The sequence below is a fragment of the Hesperophylax consimilis genome, chromosome 25, assembly GCF_061612785.1.
Source record: "Hesperophylax consimilis isolate HC1 chromosome 25, BYU_Hcon_1.0, whole genome shotgun sequence".
Classification (NCBI taxonomy): domain Eukaryota; kingdom Metazoa; phylum Arthropoda; class Insecta; order Trichoptera; family Limnephilidae; genus Hesperophylax; species Hesperophylax consimilis.
This window is the reverse complement of record NC_142860.1, coordinates 21,173,868-21,193,482: the sequence shown is the minus strand read 5'-3', so window position 1 is coordinate 21,193,482 and position 19,615 is coordinate 21,173,868. Positions and strand designations below refer to the sequence as shown.

The 19,615-nt window shown below is 37.5% G+C and overlaps 1 protein-coding gene across 1 annotated transcript in view; it reads right to left on the bottom strand.

The window, feature by feature from the left end:
* The window catches only part of Meltrin (disintegrin and metalloproteinase domain-containing protein meltrin), a 219,648-nt gene that overhangs the window by 14,953 nt on the left and 185,080 nt on the right, over positions 1 to 19,615 (bottom strand). The window contains exons 3-12 of the mRNA XM_089646892.1: positions 17,182 to 17,337; positions 16,819 to 16,951; positions 15,480 to 15,709; positions 8,113 to 8,286; positions 6,501 to 6,670; positions 5,530 to 5,678; positions 4,312 to 4,462; positions 3,616 to 3,793; positions 2,278 to 2,418; positions 2,011 to 2,126 (exon numbers count right to left, since the gene is read on the bottom strand). Of these exons, the coding sequence (XP_089503018.1) occupies positions 2,011 to 2,126; positions 2,278 to 2,418; positions 3,616 to 3,793; positions 4,312 to 4,462; positions 5,530 to 5,678; positions 6,501 to 6,670; positions 8,113 to 8,286; positions 15,480 to 15,709; positions 16,819 to 16,951; positions 17,182 to 17,337 (1,598 nt within the window). The remainder of the gene's footprint in view (positions 1 to 2,010; positions 2,127 to 2,277; positions 2,419 to 3,615; positions 3,794 to 4,311; positions 4,463 to 5,529; positions 5,679 to 6,500; positions 6,671 to 8,112; positions 8,287 to 15,479; positions 15,710 to 16,818; positions 16,952 to 17,181; positions 17,338 to 19,615) is intronic.

Sequence of the window (19,615 nt, the reverse complement as noted above, 5' to 3'; positions counted from 1 at the left end):
ACAATAAGGTGATTGGTCCATTGGTCGCCATCTTTTCTTTTGGTATTGTGTAATGTGTTTGTGTTTTGTATTATTCTGTCATCAGTCTTACAAGCTACTAGTTCGCGGTTTATTATTTAATATTGCTTTCGGTTCGATATTATTCATTTTTACGTCCTCATTTTTTCAAACACGTAATGTCTAACCAAAGGAAAGCTTTGTCAGTGCAAGAGAAAAGGAAAATTCTCGAACAAGTGAATAAACACGCTGGCTCACGCGTTTCGCTGGCCCGAAATTTAGGAATACCCGTTACTACTTTGGCCACAATCATCAAAAACCGCGAATCTATTGAAAAAAGCGCTATTCAATGTGGACCCGGGGCGAAAAATCGTATGTATATCAGAGCGTCGAAGTACGAAAAATTGGAGGAGATTTTAAAAGAGTGGTTCGTCAGTGCGCGGGCCAGTAATATTCCTGTCGGCGGTACAATAATTCGTGAAAAGGCGCTGCGCATCGCGAATCGACTGAATATTGAAGGATTTACTGCATCAAATGGATGGATAGATCGTTTTAAGAAGAGGCACAATGTGGTCTACAGATCAATTTGCGGAGAATCGCAAAGTGTTGATATGGACATTGCTGAAGATTGGAAGCAGACAGATGTACCTACATTAATTGCAGACTACGCTCCCAGAGATATTTTCAATGCCGATGAGACTGGGCTGTTCTTCAACGTTCTGCCTTCTAAGACCTTCAGCTTCAAGGGTGAAGCCTGTCATGGAGGAAAGTTAAGCAAGGTTCGTCTCACTGTTCTCTTGATTACAAATGCAGATGGGAGTCAGAAGCTTCCCCCGTTAGTGATTGGGAAGTCTGCAAAACCCCGCTGCTTCAAAAATGTCAGGACATTGCCGACAAAATATGCAGCCAATAAAAAAGCCTGGATGACATCAAACTTGTTTGAAAAACAGCTTACTGCATTAGACGCTCTGATGGGAGTAAATCATCGAAAAATATTGTTATTTCTCGATAGGTGCCCAGCTCACCCCACTAACTTGACTTTGAGGAACATTCAGTTGGCATTTTTTCCTCCTAACTGTACAAGTGAACTGCAACCCCTGGATTTGGGGATAATTCGGGCATTCAAGCACTGCTATAGAAGAAACTTGGTACAGAAGTTATTGTGTCAGTTAGAACGAGGTGAGGACCCCAACAAATTTAAGATGTCCATTTTAGATGCAATGCATTATACCGTTAAAGCATGGAGTGAAATAACCGACTCTACCATCAAGAATTGTTTCCGGAAAGCTGGGATATACAAGGAGCAGGAGGACATACCCAGTACCCAAGAAAATGTCCAGTGTGGTGTTATAGAAGGCTGGGAAAGAATTTCAGACCAACCCCTGGAGGATTATGTAAACATTGACTCCAATATTATGACATCAGACTTGGTGGAAGTTGATGACATTGTTGACAGTCATTTAACACCAGCAGACTTGTCTGCTGAAGAACTGTCTGATGAAGAAGAGGGTGATATTCCAACTAAAGAAGAAGCAATGAGGTTCATCGAGGGTTTAAAAACCTACTTTACAAGCTGTGCTGATATTCAAGATGACATTTTTAAATCTTTATATAGTCTTGAAAGAGAAATACATAACAAAAAAACAAAAATGCAACAAACTAATATACAAGATTTTTTTAATAAAAAATAAATAAAATTGAATGTTGTTTTTAATAAAACGTTACTTTTTTAGAAACAAACTTTAAATGTTATTTTTTTTCAAACCCCCATTTTACATTTTCCCTCCAATTACGTTTTTTTTTTTCAGTCCCTTAAAAAACGTAAAATAGGGGTTATACTGTAATCAAGTTATGTGAAGAACTTTCACATAACTTGAAAATTAACTTTGAAATTTGATGAATTGTTTAAATTCTGTAAAATAACCCATCCTCAGAGTGTTGTAATGTGTTCAATTATTAGTAATTTTCACCCAATCCTTAAGTATGATATTAAAGAAGTAAAATAATCGTTACCTGGATCCCTTTTTATTCATTTCATAACATTGGTCATCGCTGCTTTCTCCAGAGGGTCCCCAGAGCAGCCGGCATTGATCGGATCTGGTCCTGCAGGAGCCATGGTAGCAGAAAGCCTAAGAGAAGATTTTTTTTCAATGTTAACCTCAAAGTATGATATAGATTTAAAAGAATGCAGTCAAAACAAAAAGGAACTGAGTGCTACTAGATAGATGAGAAAAGATCTATCCTCTGTCCGCTCTTATGGTTAGCTAATGAGATTAATACCTTTCCATGGTCGCAAGTTTCGGTATCCATCTTGAACACATCATCGGGGCAGAACTCGGATTGTCCCGTGCAGAACTCGGGGAGGTCACACTCGTGATCGGCGGTTCTGCACATGGAACCGGCGCTGGAAGGTCTGCAAGTCTAAAATCACAATAATATATATATTTTTTAATATTTGTAGTCCATACGATAAAAAATAGAGTGATTTGGAACCTGTTTTTAATATTATACTCTTTTTTATTGATTGTTAGGTTCGTGGAGTTGAGGGCCCCCAGCGAGGCGGGGGTGTACAGTGCCGGCGACTAGCTCTATGGGTCGGCAAGATGGACTACTCAAGTTCAGGCGTGGATCTTCAATCGGACTTATGTTTCTGGACCTACCTTTTGCTAGAAGGGTTCACGTCGCATTCAGCTATCAAATGAAAGAAGTATCGTGTTACAGCGGGTTTAATACATCGAGCAGTACACGGCGTCACAATATGAGACAGACATTAGTAGTTTTAAACAACACAAAACATGGGTGATAAACATCTTAGCATTATCTAATTTCTCTCTGGGCTCCGGGGTACTGAAGTTAATATTACAACAAACACGACACATCAGGGGAAAAACAGGTTAATAACGAACTCACATGCATCTTGAGTATTACGTTGGTTGAGATTTAGGCAATCCCTCAAGTCAGCCAGGCAGGTAAAAATGGACTACCTGTCGTCTGGTTTATTCAAATAAGATGCCCTAATTAAATGGGGCTGGCCGCTAAGCGGCGGAAGGCCTTGGCACAAAGCGTTCGAGTCAGACGCGGGAACTTCAGCACCGCAATTGACGTGCCCTAGCTCTAGGAGCGTTTGCTTTGTACTGGCGGGTCACGGGTCATGGCCGCGGGCCTAGTTTGTGCCGCGTTCGAGCGCGACTGGCGCCGTGTTTGCGGCACATGTTGGAACTAAAAACTGGTAGGGTTTTATCCGGCATTTTGGGAGTCCGTAACTATTGCTTATTTGTGTTACATAACATGATATTTTGCAAGCAACAAGCACAATTAGGTCATTTATAATTAGAGAAAATTATTTCACAGAAACTTTAGACTTGAAATGTCTCATTTAACGGAAGCAATCTTCCCAAAAGCCTTCCATTGGCATGCTCGGTGTAACATCAATATTTAGCTGCCACAAATGTGATCCATTGGCTATCCACGTAAGCGGATGTCGTATACGTGATCCATGAAGTTTCACTAAAATAATACATTGTGTCAAAATATCAGAATGCGTTCAAAAGTCCAGCATTGAAAATTCCAGTGTTGTAAAGGTTAAATGATAAGCAGGAGTTAAGCTAGCAATATTACCTCCAGATCGCAGCACTCCCCGGTGGCACAGGTCGCATTGGGGAACAGCATGCAGGTGGCGGGATCGCAGCAGTGGTTATTGTCGCAGTTCTTGGACAGGCCGCAGTCGCACTGCTCCCCCGACTCCACGAACCCGTTGCCACACACGGGGGAGTCGAATAGTCTTGTGGGTTTATTTCTGCAAAGGCAATAAATTAATGGATGATGGATTTTATAACAATAAGAAGAAACAGGGGACGCTATTAAATATATAGATGAGAGTTCTTATCTAACAAGAAAAAACATATTTCTGGACTCGAAAAGAACACAATTTTATTTATAAACCAAGATTTTTGTATTGATATTATAGTATTTTCTCAACATTTAAATTTCACAGTTGGGGCTAGTTGATTGTAAATAAGTACTCAAGGTTCACATAAATTATCCAACAGAATCATATTGATTGTTTTAGGATCCCTCCGAACATAAGAGCTGGCATTTCTTAAGTGAGCTTTTTAAGCATAAGAACAATTCACACAAAACTAACTAACTAAGAATCCTGTCTTTCCTTCGGAGGGGTGGTACGTACAGAGGACACAACTCTGTTTTGGCACACACTCTGGCATCCTTCACTTTTATGAATCATCTCGTACACACTCCTTTGTTACAGATTTAACTTTGTTAAAATTTATAAAAATAATGGGTGTTGATGATTACCGCAGACAATAGTCCATTCCATGTTCAAAAGCCAGGGCGAGGTACTCGAGGCTGCAGGACGACCAGTGCGTGGGGCTCAGAGCATTGCTGGAGGGGCTCATGATGCAGCGCTCGTCGGGGCAGTGGCACGCCTCCGTGTCGTGCTCCATACCTGCTCACAACAAACTCGTCATTAGATGCAGTCACTGAATACGTAGATAATACTAGACACTAGAAATGCCTTCCACAAAGATTTTAATGCAAGCCGTAACTGGCCACTAACTTGTGATTTTAGCTCATTTAAAAAGCGCTCTCTCTCTCTCTCTTCCACTGCCTGACATTGTATATCGCCATTAAATTTGACCAAAATGAAAATTGATCAATGATGAAGAAGCACATTGAAATTTAATTAATTCTGATCAGTCAGACTTTTGGATCTCGAATCATGCCCACAAAGTTTTTTTGTGTTCTTCTTTATTCTATTAATGCAGTCCAAAGATATTAGAAGAACGAGATGTGCTATGCGCAGTTCGTACTGAGTGGAATTGTTTTGCCGAGTGTCGCCGGTTTTATTCACCAATACTACTGCACACCTTCGCTTGCGCTAAGGTATCCGCACTAATACATAGAACAGATTTCTGTGCGTACACGTCCCGATACCGTTCAAAGTACCCTAATTAGGTAGTACTCCGGCTACGGTCCGGCGGCCAACATAGCATATCTCGTTCTTCTAATATCTTTGATGCAGTCCATTCCATAAGTCCTGCAAATCCTTCCAAAAGGTTACTAATTAACTGTTATCATTATGATTACTGAAGAAGACAGTCAACAAAAGGGGTTCACTAAGGTCCACCCCACATCGCGGAGCGATCGTGTGTCTTAAAATTCTTTTTGCTCTTTCCAGTAACACTACAATATTAGTTACCACCTACCTTTTTAACAGAACATCGCCCAGCAGTCGATCATTAAGAGTTGCAAAATGTTAAAAGAGATTGAGCGTAACTAAAATAGTATTATTGTAGCCCTTGCAAGTAAAAAGCATCTTTTACAACCGCACCGCTTGTTTGCGGTGAGGATTATTTAAGGTAATGGTAAAGGTAATGGGCATCCGGGGGATGGGAGAGTAATTTTGTCGGTATTTGATAAATATTTTTTAATATCATAAAACATAATAATTGGACAATTTCTTTCCAAAATGTAGATCGAAAGTCTTGTAACAATAATAATAAAGTTTCTTACCGAAGTTGTGTCCCATCTCGTGGGCGATGGTGGTGGCAACCAGTCCCACCACGCTGGAGTGGTCCATGGCCACCCCACCGGAAAACTCAAATGTGCAGATGGGACCCTTAAGCGCTTTTCCCACTACTCCGCCTACAAATTGCTCCCTCCTGAAATATAATAATCAATATTTACATCTACGGCTTGATTTTAGAACAATATCAAACTTGAAAATTATGTACCACTATCCCAGACCTATGAAAAATCATGACATAGTTTGAATTCTTGATAAATTATAACAAATTATATTATAAGCAATAATTAATCGCTTGAAATATCCATAAAAATAAATGCCGCCGATGGGAATTGAACCCGCACCTTCTGATGTCTGGTCAGGTGCTCTGGACCACTGAGCTACGTCGGCTTATTAAGTCAATATGTACTAGTACTTCAATCAAAAATTACTGCATATTATATGTTTTTACCTGTAAACAACCAACTTTATTTTTGTAGGATATACTTGATAAATCAGTTCCAATTTCGAAAATGGAAATTAAAATAATTTTATGTTAAAAATATTATATTGTTGTAGGTAGGCACTTTAACACTTTCTGAATTCTTTACACAGTGAGTTCCAATTTTGAGACTTAAATTCAAAGGAAACCAGAGTTCATTCAACCAGAGTCAAAAGGACAGACACGCAACTGAATTTTTATATTTTTAATGATATTAAATAACCATTTATGGCCGTAGTAAAGTGTGGAAGATAATCTCAGTATCGCCCCAGTGAAAGACTACCATTCAGAATCTAAACTTTGATTGAAATGGTTTTAGCCATGTTTGGTGACAGCCAGATACTTTTAAACCTTCCCCATCTCCTTCCCTTTCGCCTCACAACAGCAGTTGGGACTCTCATGTGGTATTAAATTTTTTTTTAAAGTATGTACCAACGTCATTGGAACATGTTTATTTTATTATTATATGAGACTTACGTTAAAAGCTGTGCATTATCATTGGGATGATCCTTGATGAGTTTCTCCCTTCGGTAGTGAAGGAATGCCGTCAGAGTATTATCGCCATTCTCAGACAGCGTTATCTCGTCAAACTCTGTCCAGACAACCACTCCTATCAGGGCTACGAATATATTCAACGGCGCGTACAGCTGGAAATATTAAAGAAAAACAAACATTGTTCAAATTTTATCTAAATAATGATTATAGAATACGTTAAACAATCTTGTTAATCAAAGGTTATTAAAGAAGAATTCAGTTGACCCTAAAAGCAGCAGATGTGACTGAACTCGCCACCCCACCAAAGTTGAAGTTCTCTCTCCCTCTTCTATCTTACTATAAATGCACTGTAACTCTGTTGTTGATTTAACATGTTTCAATGTTTTAATGCAGCATCTAATTTTTTCGGATTCACTGCCCAAATTCAAACGTGGCATCATGTCAATAATTTAAATTATTCAATGCGCATACATACAGACACACACACACACACACAAACACTCACACGTACATTAAACACGTCACACACACACCTATAAACTACACAAGTCGCCTGGTAATTAAGGAATAAACATACCACTTAGCAGACATTACAAGGAAACATATCATAGGTGCACAACATGAAGTATCTTATTCCTGTATATTGTTTCAACTCTGTAAATCATGTACTGTTTGTTTCTATAATATAAAATAAAAATAACCCTGATGAAGGTTCTGGGTGAACCGAAACCGGTTGGTTTTATATTGAAAATGTATACAATAAAGTGGTGTTAAACAAAGTTATTTTATTTTAATTATTATAAAATAATGTCTTGGAAATATTAAGATTATTTTTAAATACATCTATTTGAATTTCACTTTTGTTTTCTACCGTTACTAAAGCTTATTGGAAATAGTGACACTCTGATATAAAGACAAAAAAATGTCAATATACCTGAAGTGTCCCTTTTTATCAAATTATGTGATAACATAAAGAACGTATGAAGCACTTGTTCGCAGTATCTTGGAATATAGCTCCATTATTTGGGCCCCTTCTGAGCAAAACCATATTCTCGAAATAGAAAAAGTACAAAAGAGATTCATGCGTTACCTATATATGAGGGAATATATGTACTACCCTTTCCTGTATCCATCCTTATTCTTAGCAGGAATGCTCGATCTTAATACATTAGAAGCCCGCCGAAAAATATTTTTAGGAAAACATTTTTTTAAGATAATCTCTGGAACTATACATAATCCACCTATTTTGAAAGAGATTAACTTATATGTCCCAGACAAGTATACTCGTGGAAGGTCCCATACCCTTTTTTATGCTCCAAAAGCGAGGACTTCTGCCTATCAGAACGCCCCAGTCAACAGAGCGACTGAACTGCTCAACGAGTCTGCATTGACCATCGACATTTTTAACGTAACCTACAGGCAGTTTAGCAATTATCTTTTGACGTATGTCACAAAGTAGTGAAACTGACCTTTTTATGTGTTTTGCTATACTTTTTGTCTAATTTGTAATCTTCTCCATAATGTATTGGTGAATAACCGTTTTACGGAGAACATGAAAAATAAATAAATAAATATTAGCAATAAAATTACTTACAGAATTGATGATATTGGCAATATCCTTGCAGTGGTGGTGCACCTTACTGAGGCTCTCCCCCAGGTCCTTGTACTCCTTGTTGTCCACCACCAGGACCAGCTCCACATAACGGGACAGCTTGTTGGCGTTATAGGGGCCGCGAATCTTGGGCTCATCTGATGCTTGGCGCTTGTACTGTAAGACAAATGTAAAGGGATCTTGTTTGAATTTCGTAAACAGGTTTCGAGGAGGAGGAGAAAGGGAAGATAATGATGGTCTTTTCAAGGGAGATACTGACAGTATCCTCAACTTATTTATTATTATTATTATTATGTAATGAGCAGGCAGCATTCTGCTGATGCGCTCATATCTGATTTCACAACAAGTTTGACAGTAATTGAGTTGTTTTAATTTCTTCTCTCCAAATGTAAATCCAATAGAGCTTTGAATTGATTTATATTTGTTGCATCGATGACATGTTGTGGGAGTTTGTTCCAAGCATCCACTACTCTATTTGCAAGGAAGTGTTTTCTAGGATTAGATGCAAAAGGCGTTTTGGTAATTTTTTTTGAGTGTCCACGGAGATTTATATTTTTATTAGTAGTGAAGATTTCTTGGATGCTAGGGCAACTGTAATGTCCAGATTAAATTTTGAAAGTCTCGATCAAGTCACCCCTTTCTCTTCTTTCTTGTAAGGTTGGTAATCTTAGTTCCTTGAGTCTATCTTCGTATCGTAGATCTTTCAGAGCTCTTGGTATTTTTGTGAAACGTCTCTGTACTCTCTCTAACAGATTTATATCCTTTGCGAAATAAGGACTCCATATTTGGAAAGCATATTCCAGGAGAGGTCGCACATATGTTTTATATATTTTTAACATCATGTCCGGTGTTAGGTCAAGGAAGGTTTTCCTGATTAGATATGTTAGTGAATTTGCTCTTTTCACAATTCCAGCGATGTGTGGTTCCCATTTCAAGTCCTGTGATATGGTAACTCTTGTCGTAATGTCACTGCTTTTAGAGGTGTTCCATTAAGTTTGTAGGCAAGTGTAGGGTTAGTTTTTCCAACATGTAGGACAGTGCATTTTTCGACATTGAGTTTTAGAAGCCAATCATTGGTCCATTGATATATTTCGTTTAAATCATTTTGCAGTTGGTTGTGATGAGTGTGTGGGTTGGCAAAGAATTTTGTATCATCTGCAAAGCAGCTGGAGTCTGATTTTATTATAGTATGCAGGTCCGTAATGTACAAAATAAACAGAACTGGACCGAGAACTGATCCTTGAGGGACACCACTGGTCACATTTCGCTCAGATGACAGTTGGTTGCCAATTCGAACTTGTAATTTTCTCTCAGTGAGGAAGGATTTGATCCATTCGAGAAGTCGTCCTCTTATGCCTAGGAATTTAAGTTTAGCCAACAGTCTATTGATTGGAACAGTATCGAAGGCTTTCTCGAAGTCGAGATAAATTACGTCAGTGGGAATCCGTTTGTCCAGTAATCTATGTTAAGAATGAGATTGGTAATCGTGGATCTTTTTGGCACAAATCCATGTTATTTGTTTGAGATTATGTCAAGTTTGATCAGGAATGAGCGTATATCGTCCACTATTATTCTTTGACCTCCTAGGAATTTTAACCTAAAACCCCTGGGACCAGAGCTTGCCGCTCTGCTACAGTGGTCATTAGGGTTAGATTTTATATTATTTTTATATCACAACTGACAAGAATTCTTAGAACAAAAAACGGAAAATGAGTGGTCAAAGGTCATGTTCACAAATTAGTCTACTAATAGAAATATATAACTGCACTCAGAACGCGAGAATGGTTTTCCTTGAGTTCACCAGCTTAAATAATGGATACGCGCGGAAGAAGCTAATTGTTTTCCTCCGAATTTTAGAGTATGTATATGGTGTACATAGACTACCTTCAGAAAAAGGTTTCCTTCGAAATGCCAGCAGATGAATTTGCAAATAGAATTTTAAGACGTCATTCGCAAGAAAACACTGCTTTTAACTTAATATTGCATGTTTGTTGAGTTCCCAGCTTTGATTGAAACTACACCCAGCACATGAAGACGGTTTTATCCGATTTTTGCAGCACACAGACGGCATCTTGGATTTGATAACTGCACTTCGAACACAATAATGTTTTCCTTCAAAATGCGGATGAATTCAATATTGGAATTTTATTGCAGTGGAACCCGCTTAAGAAGTTCCCGTTTAATATGTTTTCCCGTCTAAGAAGTTCAGTTTTTTCAACCCCGAAAAATTCCCATACAAAATACGCCTTTTTTTCCCGTTTAATATGTTTCCCGCCTTAAAGGATTTCCCGCCTAAAAAGTTCCAAAATATAATCCCCCAACAAAATAATTACCCTTTTAAAAAGTTTTACAGCACAAAATATAATTGTCAGGATTTAAAATGCCCAATAAAAATAACCATTTCGTTTTATGCTCCGACATGCGGCTCCTTTGTTGTCATTCTGCATCTCAATAAAACCCATTTCACCGATTTGAAAAATGACCATTGCCCACTGGGAATAACCAAATGTAAGATACATAATATAAGCATGGGATAGTGAGCTCTAAAATACCCTTCTCTAAAGACCATTATCGCATAACGTTGCTGTGTCAGATGGACGGAACTGTTATTCTGAATGTATGCATCTCCAACTCTCACATAAATCATAATGCGTGCGATAGAGATAGAAGCATAAACAATGTGGATGGTTATCCATTGAAAAGAAAAAGGAGACATCTACTCAAATCGTATTTTTATTTAATTATTTAAATAATGTTGGGGGCCGCGAAATTTCAATTTCCGCGGAAAAATGTCGTCTTATCTCTAATCAATACTTCGTAAATCTGCATCTGAGAGGCTTGTCCATGCCGGTAACGCCGCGCCGCGAAGTTTGCATTTCAATATTATATTATTTCAAATCACTACATACTTCGTGAATCTGCAAATTTAAATATGGCCGTTGCGTAAAGCGCCAATTGTATTTTAATTTACGCAAATTTTTGGCAAAAAAAAGTTTTTCTCTTTTTTTCAAATTGTATGAGAATTCATTCAACTGATTTTTTTGCAGTGGAAAACACGTGTTTAATGAACTATATAATATAAAAACCTATATAATATAAAAAGATTAAAAGTACCTTATATTCAGTTTTTTTAATTTTTGATTAAAGCAATATTTGATTTTAAATTTTGGAGAAACACCTTTTACTAAAAGAACATGTATCAACACCTGCTATCTGTACCCAGCTGTCAAGTAGTAGTAGTAGTAAGCAAACTCGACAGAGAGTCAAACCATTGCCTTTATCAAATTTTGAAATGAGCTGGTTGGTGAATACCTTTTCAAATACGTAAATTTTAACTGTGCTTTATCCGATTTCATCAGCTTTACAGAGGCCAGTCTTCTACGAAATAAAATTAATTAAGTGGGAGAATTTCTTATCTCTTTGTAAATACATAGGCATCTTCGTGTCCTGGCCATGCGGGTTTCTTTTGTTATCATGCAGTCTCAAAATAAAACCACTTGTCTAATATTGGCAAAATAAATGCCATTATCAACAAGCATTGTCCATTGTCCAACGGGAATTTCCATATTCAGAATGTATGAAATAATGGACTCTAAATTGTCTTCCTTTACAGGCCTTAGAGCCCATTATCGCATAACTTTGCTGTGTCGGGGAAATCTCTAAAATACTAATATTTTTTGACTGGTGTAAATTTTTAACACTTTGTAAAATTGACTTAATCTGACACTCTACAAAATGGGACCTAGCATTAGGACGAAACATTTGACTTTTGTCATCTTTTCCTATCCTTTTTGTCAATATTTTAGACATCTTTCCTTATCATGAAAATGAAAATAAACTTTTAGTTTGGGTTTATGTTTCGTGGTTGGTGGTTGTGCTGTTACATTTCACTTTCATCCCCCTTTTCGTAATAAACATTTTAGTTTTTTTTTTGGTATTTTAAGTTAGTTTATCTTCTTTACATTTATTTGGTATAAGTAGGCAGTTTTTTTGTTGTCTAAAATCAACTTAAAGTGAACTTTTTGTAGCAAGCAGACGAAACATATGTTTCATTTCATCTACCTATTATACAATTACAATATTTATAAATCCTTCGATTGGATGTCAATTTGATACAAAATTAAGAGAAAATTGAAAACCCTCTTAAGATGTTTTCCTGCTTAAGAAGTTTTTTTTTGCCGGTCCCCTGGAAAACCTCTTAAGAGGGTTCCACTGTGTTACATTCTTACAAATGATTTATGCAGCACATAGTCCGCAACTAGAATTTTTTAAATGTACTTAAAACACGAGAATGGTTTCCTTCTTAAAGGCGTTTGCAGATGAATCCACAACTGCAATTATATGTGTAAGCGAGTCCCCAGTTTAAGTACTATTACACTCACAATTTCTTATTACAGGTTTGATTTCTTATTAGTAAAACAACAATAAGAAATTTAAATTAAATTAAAATGGGGTATTCGATTGCCTATTTATTTGTGTCTGAACTGCTTTTTAGTAAAGTAAGCATACGTAGTTAATAGTCAGGTTTGTTATAGCTTTCTCTGGGTTTTGTAATAATGCCTTGAAAATGTATATGAAACACTGTGAAAGAAAACCTTTCTGGAATTCTGAAAGTTTTTTTTTTTGCTCGGCAGGCCGCACCGAAAGTGCTTGCGGGCAGTAGGTTCCCCATCCCTGCTGAAGTCCATAGAAAATTGAATCCATTCGTGCTTCCGCATCTCACGCCCCTCCGCCAATATTCACTTTAAATTCTAAAGGAATTTTGTCTTCCTTCAAACCCACAACGCTGGAAGAAGTAATAAAAATTATTTCAAGCTCGCCTAATAAACAGTGCAGTCTTGATCCCATACCGACATGGTTATTAAAACAATGTTCTACTGTTTTAGCTCCATTCCTAGTTCACATTTTTAATAAATCACTTAGCACGGGTGACTTTCCTGAACCACTAAAGTCAGCTGTAGTTACACCAATCCTGAAAAATTCACAACTAGACGCCGATAACTTAGGTAATTATCGGCCCGTTTCAAACTTACCATTTATTTCAAAAATCCTGGAGAAAATTGCTGCCGCACAAATAACCAGTTACTTGAATTCAAACAAATTATTCGCAAAACGTCAATCTGCGTACAGAAAGTTCCACTCAACTGAAACCGGACTACTTCGTATGCTATCAGACATAACTCTGGCCGTAGAGTCAGGTAAGTTATCACTTATCTCACTCCTAGACATGAGTGCAGCGTTTGACACGATTGATCATGAATTCCTCATTAGGAGATTAGAGGAAACATTTGGTTTGAATTCCGACATAAAAAATTGGCTGGTATCCTATTTATCCAATCGCTTACAAGCCGTGAGGGTTGGAAATAAATTGTCCAACTTCGCAACACTTTCTTCAGGGGTACCCCAGGGATCCGTTTTGGGTCCACTTCTCTTCATCCTTTTTACAAATGATGTCGCCAAAATAATCGAGTCATTTGATCTCTTGTCTCACTGCTACGCTGACGATCAGCAAGTTTATTTTTACTGCGCTCCAAATGAAATCAATAGTCTCAAGATCCGTATAACTGAATGTCTAGAAGCAATAACTCGTTGGATGTCTTCAAACAAGCTGAAGCTCAATCCATCTAAGACTGAGTTTCTCTGGGTAGCCACAAACAAACGTCAACATTTCATAGACAATTCACCTATTACTATTTCCGGCAGCGATATCATCCCAAAAACAACAGTCAAACTTCTCGGTGTCAATTTAGATTCAGACTTTTCGTTTAAAAGTCAAATAAATAGGAATGTAAGCACCGGTTTTTTTCACCTAAGACAACTCAAGTCTGTCCGAAGAAACCTTCCTTCAGAAGCAACAAAACTACTTATCAACTCTTACGTAGTCTCACGTCTCGATTACTGCAACGGCATTTATGCCAGCCTTCTAAAATATCAAATTGACAAACTTCAATCAGTGTTTAATGCAGCAGCACGGCTCATAACCGGGGTTTCAAAATATTCGCACATTTCAGAACACCTTTGTAACCTTCACTGGCTCAAGTGCCCTGAAAGAATCCAGTACAAACTGTGCTGGATGGTGTTTAAATCCATCAATGAAATGGCCCCACCCTACATCTCTGAACTATGCTTCCCGGAAAACACTGGTCTGAGGCAGTCAACGCTTAGATCAGCAACATCAGCAGCTGTAGGCAGACTGATAGAACCTAAGCGCAAGCCAAATACTAAGTTTGGTGATCGCGCTTTCGGAGTATCTGGGCCGAAGGCTTGGAATAAACTCCCTCCGGAACTAAGATCCATAACAAGTCCAACAGAATTCAGGTCTAAACTAAAAACTTACCTTTTTAAGCTGTCGTACCCTTAAATTAAATATACCAATCCTAAGAGAAAGTCCAGTTATATTCAATTTTTTAATTAAGTCCTAAATCCTGTATCTAAATTTCGCCAATAAACAATTAGATAATGTTAATTAAGTGTTAATCTCAAGTAACCTACCAGGTAAGTATTGTACTGTATATTTTCTCCATAAATAGTTAAGTAATAACATAGATCACTGTAGAAATGTATTATAAGTTTGTACAGCGCCCTTGAGGTGTTTTTGCACAAAAACGGCGCTATAAAGGTCATCCAAGTATTATTATTATTATAGACAACATACAGAAATAGTAATATGTATTACATATTTCCGCAAATAAGTTCGAGGTAGGACAATTTCGGTAACTAACAACTTAAGTGATTTTCGGCGTATTATGCCGAGTTTGCAAAACGTCTCGAGTGATCGCACACCATAATAGGCCATTTTTGACTCGGGGGATTTGCGCATTTACGATTTTTTAATAATTTTTTTAAATCCTAAAAATAAACGGTAAAATATATGTGAATTCGTTGGCTATATAGAACTATATTCAGTTTATGTCTCGGTATTAAAACTCAGAGGAATGATTTTTGAGGGCGAGAAATTTCCAACTATAAAGCCAATCACTCAACTCATATTCCAGTTGACTCGAGTAGCTAACATACGAAATTCACCCGTTTCTAAATTATATGACAATTTTTTTTTATTTTCATAAATCCTTAAAATACGGGATAAGTAGTGAAACATAGGTAGATTAATTGGCTATAAACCATAGTAAGCATAGTAAGGCATGATTTTTGGAAAGAGTGCGGTTGAATCCCAAACCGAACGTCTGGAAATCTCTAACGCTAAAAACATTTTTTTTTAATGCGTTATCACTCGAGTGGTTGAACAATTCGTTACTTCTGAACTTCTTTTAGACTTAGAGTCATTGGGATTGGTTGGGATTAGGTAGAAATAACTAATGCTTGATGATAAATAATAATATGATCCGTACCCTCAGTATCCTATTAAACTCCTCATGCTTGGCACCCATGACCAGTCCATCAGCCGAGGAATGCAGAGTGGTGGGGCCACCGTGGGGTTCATGATGCTGATGGTGGTCATGGTGCTCGTGGTGTTGGTGCGTCTCGTTGCCCGACATGGACCCGCTCTGGTAGCCGCAGGTGTGGTTGGAGACTAGGTCCTCGTGCTTGTACAGGAAGTGATCGGATTCTATGTCGCTGTCTGTAGAAAAAAGACCAATAATAATTAGAGATGTTGGAAATCATAAAAGTAAAAAGAATACTTATATTTTGAAATAACTAATAACGTAATATTTAATTATTGAAGACTGAAACAGAAAAGATATGGTCACATCTAGGACTCGAACCCAGGACCCTTGTCTTGCCGGCGCACCGCTCTACCAACTGAGCTAATGGGACCCAATCTCGGTGCGGTATCCAAGGTATCCTAGGCGATGCCCCGGCAAGGCATGTTTTTACCTGTCACAGGTGACATCTTTTTAATATAGGTATATTAAAACACACTCGTATTCAAATGCAACCGTTAAAGAACTTTCAGAGATTTAATATTTCGGACAAACAAACATTTACATTTTTTCTTCATATGAAGCGGTTACTTTGTGATGTGACATTGTAATTTAAAATTAAACAATAACTTTGTAAACATCACTTATAGGTTTATAGTGCTATAGACTTTATAGTGCTTGTAAACATCACTTATAAGTGAGGTTTACAAAGTTATTGTTTAATTTTAATTTACATTTTTATTTACATAAAGAAGATTATTTCAATAACTTGAACATGAATATTGTAATGTGGGTTTCAGACGGGAGAATTGTATTCAAATTGACTTCTAACAAAGGCAAAACATTTGAACAACAGTTGAATACACTTAATATTGTTGACATTTCTAGTTATTGATGATACCTATGCTTATGACCAATTCAATTCTGTGCTTATGACCTACATATATATAAAGATTATGTGCAAAGCTCGTCATAAGACCATTCAAGCCCATAAGCCCGTTCAAGCCCATAAGCCCATTCATAAGCCCATTCAAGGGCCAGCATGACAGGCCGAATGTATGAAATTTCATGCAGAAATGCTCTTTCGCTCGGCCTGTGATGTCATGCTCACCCATTAATACTAGGCTATACTGGCCCATAATCCAATTTCTTAATATCCACACTTTTAAATGAATGTCGCTACTATTAAGGAGAGCAGTTAATTTGGCTTAAAAGGAAATTATTTTCGACATGATATATTGACTTGGATGGATTTGCCATAAGTCGATGGATTCCTATATTTAAAGTTGATGAATGATGAACTTACCATCGCTGGGCTGGAGGTAGTGCATGGCGGTTCCGTCGTAGACCACCCCTCGCAGCCCGTGGCAGGTGGAAATGGCCGCCCAGGAGTTCTTCAGGTCTCTCACCACGCCCACATAGTGGCATAGCTCCAAATCCTTCAGAAAAAAATTACATAGTCATTGTTGGGGTGAGAAGTAGCTCAAGAAAAAGCACAAGGACATGGATCAGACTTACTAGGCTTCCTGTTATTTCAAATCGTGAAGCATTATACAACTGTTTAAATAAAGTAATGAGAGTTAACCTCCTGACCCACCACCGGAGTTGACGTGTTAACTTCAATATTCTGCTATGTCATGGAACCCTTCTATTCAAGTGTTGAAGTTACCTTTCCAGTGGGCCTGTTGATCTGGTGCTTCCCGTTGTGCTGGTACTTGACGAAGAAGTCGGAGGGCACTAGCTCGCGGTTGAGGCGCAAGTCGAGGATGTGCTCCGTGCCCTCAGACACGTAGCCGATGGTCAGCGAGTTGAGGTGGAGGCCATCCTGTAATATTAAATTAATTAACCACTTGGACAATTTTGAAAGATATTTTTTCAAGGCGTCGAACTCCAGTAGAATCTTTTTGGGAGATATTTCTAGCAGCCTCATAAAATTCATGCTATCTCAAGTAGTATTACGGTGAGATATACGATTTAAATAGTGTTAGAATGATAGAATATCACGCTTTGCATTTGTATTTAAAAGTTTACTGTGGACGCTCTCAAAAATAGTAAAATAATTCTATGAAACAAAATTTTAACATTTGAAAAATATTTGTCACGGTTTGTAAATTTCATAATAAATATTTTTATATGAAACGAAAAAGTCAAGTAACTTTATCTATGTTTGCGTTCAAAACTTTAATACATATATATATTTTTTTAATTATTGATGATAGTATTGACGATTTAAACGAAAATTTGAAACAGAAAAGATACGGTCGCATCTAGAACTTGAACCCAGGACCTTCACCTTGCCTTCGCGTTGCTATACCAACTAAGTTAATGGGAATTTATTTTAAATGAATACCGCAGAAGAGTCCCAACTGCTCCCAAACATCTGGAGCCAGTGAGATTATGGCATCCTCGATTGGGGTATGTTGTGAGGCTGAAGGTTGTGGGGAGGGGAAGGAGATGGGGAAGAGGAAGGTGGGGGAGTACCTGGCTATTCAGATCTGCTCACCAAACACGGCTAAAGCCATTTCAATTCTGATTGGTGGTCTTATAATGGGGGCGATACTGATATATTCTTTTTAATTAATAAATTGTGAAATAACACAAATTATTCAAATAAAATTAATTTGCTTGCTAGTCGAGAGCTTTACCCTGCTTTACTGTAGGCTGTCACAATCGGGACTAATGGGGGTAACATATGTACATATAATATTTTTAATTGCAAATGTCGATTTGTAATACTAAAATCTGAAAAGAGTCTTTCATCTGCTTTTGAAAACAGAATTTTATTTAGAAATGGCGAATTTATCTGTAATCGAATTTAATGCGAAAATATTTCGCGCGCAAATCCTTATGTAATCCGTATATACACTTGCCTAACTCATTTCCGGAACATTCTGAGAGGGAGGAAGAAACAAACCTCTCCTTGGACATGTTTTTTTCTAAACAGCCTACAGGTGAAAGCGCGAAAAATGTAGCGAAAAGGCAAAGAACAGTAAGGATATCTAATTTATTTATTTAGATTCACTTTTTTGTTTTTGTACAATAAATATTTGTCATTTATAAATACGTTTTTATTATTCAAAACCACGTAACAAAAATAACTGGGGTGAGATTTTGGGGGTTGGAACGGATTAATGGTAGTCTAATTGTTTTGTATGGGGAAATCTGCATCGATATACGAGTAATTCAAGATAAGAGCAAGGTTGCGGAACGAATTAAACTCGTATGTCGAGGTACCACTGAATTAACAGTTCGTTTCGGGGGGGGGGGGTCAGAGGGGGACATTTAGGACACTGGTCTGAAAGCCAGTCTAGGGCCTTAGGCATCGCTATGTGGACCTCATCAATCCCGCCAAGTTCTGTGAAAGTTCTTTTCAAGTTCTGTTATTATTTCAGTTCTGTCAAGTAACTGGCCTATAATTATACAATAACAGAATTTGAATAGGACTTTCACGTAACTCGAAAAAGAATGTTGAAATTTGAACAATTCTTCAAATTTCAAAGTTAATTTTCAAGTTCTGTGACAGATTTTTTCAACTTCTATTATTATTTCAGTTCTGCCAAGTAACTAGCCTATAATGATACAATAACAGAACTAGAATAGGACTTTCACAGAACCCGAAAATGAATGTTGAAATTTGAACCATTCTTCAAATTTCAAAGTTCTATGAAAGATTTTTTCAAGTTCTGTTATTATTTCAGTTTTGTCAAGTAGCTAGCCTAAAATGATATAATAGTAGAACTTGAATGGGAATTTCACAGAACCCGAAAATGAACGTTGAAAATTGAAGAATTGTTCAAATTCTCAGAAACCATCCGTCCTTAGTGTCTGCAAACCCATCGGACGACGGTCGTGAATAATAATGTAACAAGGGGCATATAAAAATCGGACCGTTATCGCACGGTGATCATACGGCAATCGCACGGCAATCTCAGTGTAAAAAGGCTATAAATCCGCAAATAACGGCAATAAAATCAGGAAAAACAGATTACCTGTAATATATACAGTCGTGCAAAAACTTAATGGCCATTTTGCTTTTAGCCCAAAGCCACGAATTAAGGTTTCAACTTCGAACAGATAATATAAACGAACTGGAAAAATAGGCG